This window comes from Spermophilus citellus (genome assembly GCF_964194105.1).
Source record: "Spermophilus citellus genome assembly, chromosome: 1".
In the NCBI taxonomy this organism is placed as follows: domain Eukaryota; kingdom Metazoa; phylum Chordata; class Mammalia; order Rodentia; family Sciuridae; genus Spermophilus; species Spermophilus citellus.
In genome coordinates, this window is record NC_138182.1 from 176,452,519 (window position 1) to 176,458,518 (window position 6,000).

At 35.9% G+C, this 6,000-nt stretch overlaps 1 protein-coding gene across 1 annotated transcript in view; it reads left to right on the forward strand.

Moving 5' to 3' along the window:
- The window catches only part of LMNB1 (lamin B1), a gene marked incomplete at its 5' end in the record, with an annotated part of 55,123 nt that extends 51,434 nt beyond the window's left edge, over positions 1-3,689 (forward strand). The window contains one exon of the mRNA XM_081299083.1: positions 2,874-3,689. Within this exon, the coding sequence (XP_081155209.1) occupies positions 2,874-2,915 (42 nt within the window). The 3' untranslated portion in view covers positions 2,916-3,689. The remainder of the gene's footprint in view (positions 1-2,873) is intronic.
- Between the last annotated feature and the right edge of the window lie 2,311 nt (positions 3,690-6,000).

Here is a 6,000-nt window from a genome sequence, read left to right on the forward strand (position 1 = left end):
TACATGAAAGTCTGTTGTGGGTTGCCCCCATTGATAAACCAGAGCAGTCATCTACCAAGTGGGGGTTATACCTCCCGAACTATTGAAAATTCAAGTACTTTAGGTCACTGGTAGAAAATATATTAGCACACTTTTGTTTTTTTCCCTCATTTTCAAATTTCCATCTTGTTTTGTACATATATATGGTAGGGCATATAAATTACTTATAAATGTATATGTATAAATGGATTGGAGTGCTTGACCTGAAACTTATGTACTGTTGGGTTCTGTGATTGAAAATTTGAGGTCACTAAATTAGAGCAAGCATCTGCATATAAACTGAAAAAAGAGTAATATTCAGCTTCAGTGTGAAACAAAATTCCTGCTATATTAAGTTTCTAATTATCTAATTGCAAGATAGATTTTGGCTGATGCTAGGGTTTTTGAGAGCCCTTGAAATAAAGAAACTCCAGATTTGGTTTTAATTAATTAAATTGGAATTATTAATAATGAGATTTCAGTTTATATTCTCAAGCTGTTTGAGTCTAAGTTCCTACCCTGAAACTAAGTCTTAATCCTGGTAAGACTTCATCTCTGTGTCTCCAAATTTATAATCTAGGTTTGCTTAGTTTCTTTAGCCCAGTCCTACTCTATAAACAAACATTCTCTAATGTGTTTAGTCCCTAAGGTTGGGAACCACTTCAAGTGGATTATTTGAGATAGAATGATTCTTTAAATTCTAATTCGTTATGTATGACAGCAGAATGCATTACAAAGATTGATTTTTTTTTTAAACCTGGATGCCTTCTCATATATTTTAGAGCAGTATTTAAGAACAGATGCTTTATAACTTGGCTTTATTAAGGAAACAAACACAACATCATAATGACTAGACGTAAAATAACATTGTGAGGTGTTTCCAAGTTCCAGCCCAGTGATCTACATAAGTAGCACATCAAATACTGAAGAAGGCTTTCTAGGCCACCCGTGTAGTTGAGAACAACACTGGAAAATGGTACTTGTTTGGTATTTTGAAGGATGGAGGGATAATTGTTATAGGAAGAGACAGATGATGGTGTTTTGAAGGTGTTTTTGAACTGTCTGCTGCTACTTATTAACAGACCACCCTAAACTTAGTGATTTAAAAACATTGGTTTCTAATTTCCCATTGTTCTGCTGTGGTTTGACTGGGCTCAGCTGGTAATTCTTCTCTAGGTGGTGGAAGATGAGTATTAATCATCTAGTTGTGTACAGATGGAAGCTTGTGTGGGGTTGTAATATTCTCTGGGGCTCTTTCTGTATGTCTTCTCACGATGCAGTAGTTTGGCCTAAAGTTGTTTGACGGTATGGAAGCTGGTTAAGAGGGTGAAAGTGGAGACCACCAGGTGTAGGCCCTGAGCTGGTACAGCTCCCTTCTATCATTCCCTCAAAGTGAACCATAAAACCAGCTGAAATTCATGGCAGGGGTAAATAGTTTCCTCTTATGGGAGGAGCAGCAAAGGCTTTATTGTGATCTTTAATTCATACAGGGAATGTTTTAAAATATATTCACCAAATGTTTCTGTCTATCCAGTTGTATTTTGGGCTTTGTGTATGAGAGAAAGTTAGTTGAAATGAAGTTGAAAGGTTGGTGTAAAATTGACATTGTGTGGAATGCTCGGGCATGTAACTTCTTCATAGTTTAGAGCAAAGGAGAAATTGAGACCTATAGTTTAGAATATCACTGGGCAAACAATCAGGTACTGACTCTACGAAGGAGATGCCACAGACACTCAGGTAGTATGTAAATAGTGATGCATTAGGGTGAAAGAAAAAGTCAAAGGTGTGTAACCTTTTTTGTTTGTATGATTATAGAAAATAATGTCAACAGAACAGCTCTTTTGACTGCACATTGGAGGGTGAATCCAAAAGCCTTTTGAATTGACTAGAAGGGTTTTGGTGGATTTTTTTTTTTTTTTTTTTTTTTTTTTTTTGGTACAAGAGGTTGAACTCAGGGGCACTCAATCACTATTTTGTATTTTTATTTAGAGACAAGGTCTCACTTGAGTTGCTTAGCACCTTGCTTTTGCAAAGGCTGGCTTTGAACTCCCAATCCTCCTGCATCAGCACCCAGAGCTTCTGGGGTCATAGGTGTGCGCCAACTGCGCCCAGGTTTTGGTGACCTTTTAAGAAACCAGTTTTAGTCTAGTCAGTGGTGAGTCAGTAAGTTTTATTGTGAGGCTGTGAGGAATTAGCAGGTCACAAAGAAATGGATAGGGAAGCCTTTTTTTTTTTTAATTTTTTAATATTTATTTTTCAGTTTTCGGTGGACACAACATCTTTATTTTTTTTTATGTGGTGCTGAGGATCGAACCCAGCACCCCGCGCATGCCAGGCGAGTGCGCTACCGCTTGAGCCACATCCCCAGCCCAGGGAAGCCTTTTTGACTTCACTTTTGAGAACAAATCCAATGTAAATGTTTTGAGATACCGAAGTTCCTGTGAAGCATATCATGCACTGATCTCATTTGCTCATTTTTCAAAGGAGATTATTGTATAGTGATTTTTCAACTTTTAGTTGAATATTAGAATTAATTTAAAATTATATATAGATACCTTTCCTCAGTTAAGTGAGAAATTCTTGTTTAATTGTTCTGAGACTCAAAATCAGTTTTTTGTTTTGTTTTGTTTTTTGAACTTCTGTGCAACCAGAGTTGGGAATTGCTGTTTTGTAATCTTTTGTAGTATTCTAGAAAAGTTGTTCTTAAGAGAAGGTTATAAAGGTAAGTGAGAAGTGATAAAGGGTCCATTTGAAGTTAGGTAATACAGATTCCTGAAGTTTAAGATTTTTTCTTATTTTAGAATACTGTAATTTGTTTTCTTAGTACTACTTTTTTCTTCTGTTTTTCTTATCAGGGATCCCCAAGATCATCCAATAAAAGCTGTGCAATTATGTAAACTTCTCAAGTCAACTGTCTTCCTCAAGATAAAGAAGTATGGTAATCCTTACCTATATACAGTGCAGAGCCTTCTCAGAAGCACAGAATATTTTTATATTTCCTTTATGTGAATTTTTAAGCTGCGAATCTGATGGCCTTAATTTCCTTTTTGACACTGAAAGTTTTGTAAAAGAAATCATATCCATACATTTTGTTGCAAGATGTGAATTATTGACACTGTACTAACTGTGTACTGTTTGATAAGGGTCCCTAAAATTTTTGGACTTTTTTTTTTTAAAAAACAAAAACCGTTTGTGTGTGTGTGTGTTTCTTTCTTTTTTTTTTTTTAAGTTCTTATGAGAAGGGGAGGGGAGGTTAAATAAACCACTGTGTGTCTGGGCATAATTTGAAGATTGCTCCATCTAGATTAGCAATCTGCTCTTGATTATTTTCTGCTATAAATAACGGTGCTGTGAGGGAGGGGAAAAGCATTTTTCAATATATTGAACTTTTGTACTGAATTTTTTTGTAATAAGCAATCAAGGTTACAATTTTTTTAAAAAACGGAAAAGAGAAATTTTGTAAGAAGGCAATATTAACATGATCATCATGTAAGCACTCTGGATGAAGGATTCCACAAAACTTTGTTTTATGGTCACTTCTCTTAGATTCTTAATTTCTGAAGGGAATCGGGATGGGGCGGTGGGTGGTCTGGGGGGCGGGGCTTCTCTGTTATAATGAATTAGTTGTGTTTTTTAAGATAGTGTAACATGCTTAAATTTCTTATGTGACATTAACAAATAAAAGAAAAGCTGTTTTAATATTAATCTACTGTCCTTATTAACCCTTTAAAAACAGATTTTGAGACGAGAAGAATGTTCCAGCTTTGCTTTTGTTAAAAAATAGTTTAGTTTATCTGAACTGAACTTTTCTTCTCTTTAAGGCTTTGACAGTTGAGAAAGATACACATAAGTGAGCTATTTTGAGGTCTTCCCCCTTTATAGTACTCTGTTGTGGATTATAAAAACAGTAATAACAATGATTGCTAATGTTTCTGAGCTAGACATAGTCAGTGCTTTGTTACATTTTTTTACTTTATTAACAATAGGCTTTTCAATTTTTCTTTACAAAAATAAAATGGAGACAGTGGGAGAAGAAAATTCCTATTAAAATAAAAATTTAAAAAGCCTTAAAATCAAGTTTTTAACTGTCCTTTAAAATAGGAAAGAAAGAAATTAGTTTTAGAGGATTAACTAACTGCAAATGATAATGAAATACAAGTGTACTGTGAGAGGTGGTTTTGTGTGGTGATGATTAGGGTGTCATTCATTGTGGGTTTGGATATTTTTTTTTGTCTTGATTTCTTTAGCAAGTGAGTTCATCTTGTGGGAAGCAGAATGTCTGGAACCTCTCTAGAATGCACAGATGATATTTCAGAAGCTAACCCAGAGCCAGTGTTTGCTTTCCTCTTAAAATATTCCTGCAGTAAGCTCTGCAAAGACTACCAGCTTTCACTTGAAAATAACTCACAAAGCCCCAAATTACAGTGCTCCGCAGATTTACTGCATACTTTGGTGCTGTCGCAGACACAAGATAAATGCTGGGTTAGAAATTCTGTCTGGTGAAGCAGATAAAATGATAACTTCTCAACACAGATTTATCTTCCGAATGAGAATGGTACATGGCCAAACTTGGTTGTGAAACATTTTGCCACAAGGTGGGGTTCTTGTCATCAAAATACATTCTAGGTGTTTTAATGCTGGAGAAATTTGGTTTTAAAAATAAACATATTAATTAGGCATGAAAAGGAATTGACAGTTTATTATAGTTGCATAGGTTGTGTTCCAGTGAACTTTAGGGTAAAAACCCAGAACTCTTTTAACATAAGTAGTTTGGTGCTCCTGGTGGCAGTGGATTGTTGAGTCTATGTGGACTGACAAACTTTGAACTAATTGAGGTTTTCTGAAATTGATAAATTGAGCTGCACCTAAAGCCATTTCCACAGAACATGGAAAGCTGGAGAGCCGGAGGACATGTGGCCTGGACATGAAGCCTCTCTATCCTAAACTTATCTCTCTACATCAGTGGTGGTTAGATAGACAGTGGAGATAAAAACATAGTTAGGTATTTAACTCTTATAACAAGCATGAGTTCATTCTGTTCCCTTGATTTGTCTTCTGTATTCCAGTTTCAGCACTGTTTAGATAGATCTTATTTTTATGCCTTGTATTCAGGTCTTATCTTTCTATTCTTCACTAAAAAAATCCTGGATATTCTTATTTAATAGTTTTTCACTCTTGTTCTCAATAGTTCCTCCCATCTTTTTAGACTTATATTGAACCCATCCTCTTTCGTTAATTCTAGATTTCTTTGTGCTATATTCTTAGTAACTCCTTTGTATTGATTTCACTGATTCTGTTTACGAACCTGTTCTAACCCATCCTTTGTTCAGGCCACTGAAGTTATCTTGGTTCCCTATTTTTCTTATTATTCATTCATCATTTATCTATGTATCTATCTATCTATCTATTTTTAGTTGTCGATAGACCTTTATTTATTTATACGTGGTGCCGTGAATTGAACCCAGAGCCTCTCATGCCAGGCAAGTGTGCTACCGCTGAGCCACAGCCTCAGCCCCCGTGGTTCCTATTTTTTAAATGCATGTTTTCCTCATTATAGTCCCCCCCCCCTTTTTTTTTTTGTAATGGTGGGGACTGAATCCAGGGATTTGTGCATTTGAGGCAAGCACTCCGCTGACTGAACTATATCCCCAGCCCAGTTCGTATCCTTTTTAAAAGCCATTTTAATTATATTTATTTTATAATCTCAGTAATTCTATTTTCTTGAGTTTTTAGAGATGCTAATTTTACTGTTCCGCTGCATCTGGTCACCACTCCCTTTTGGTGGTGCCCTTCCTTGTGGGGTTTTTAGGATTGTGGACACACCTAAAGCAAGGGCTGGGTGTTTCATGATCAATCCGTGTCCCCAGGGTTTTATGTGACCCATGGTATATAGAGGAATTGGAGGGTTTCTTGTGTCAGAGTCCTGGTAATTGTTATGATGTGGACCATATTTGTTGTTGTTTTCTCACTTCATGTTAGTGT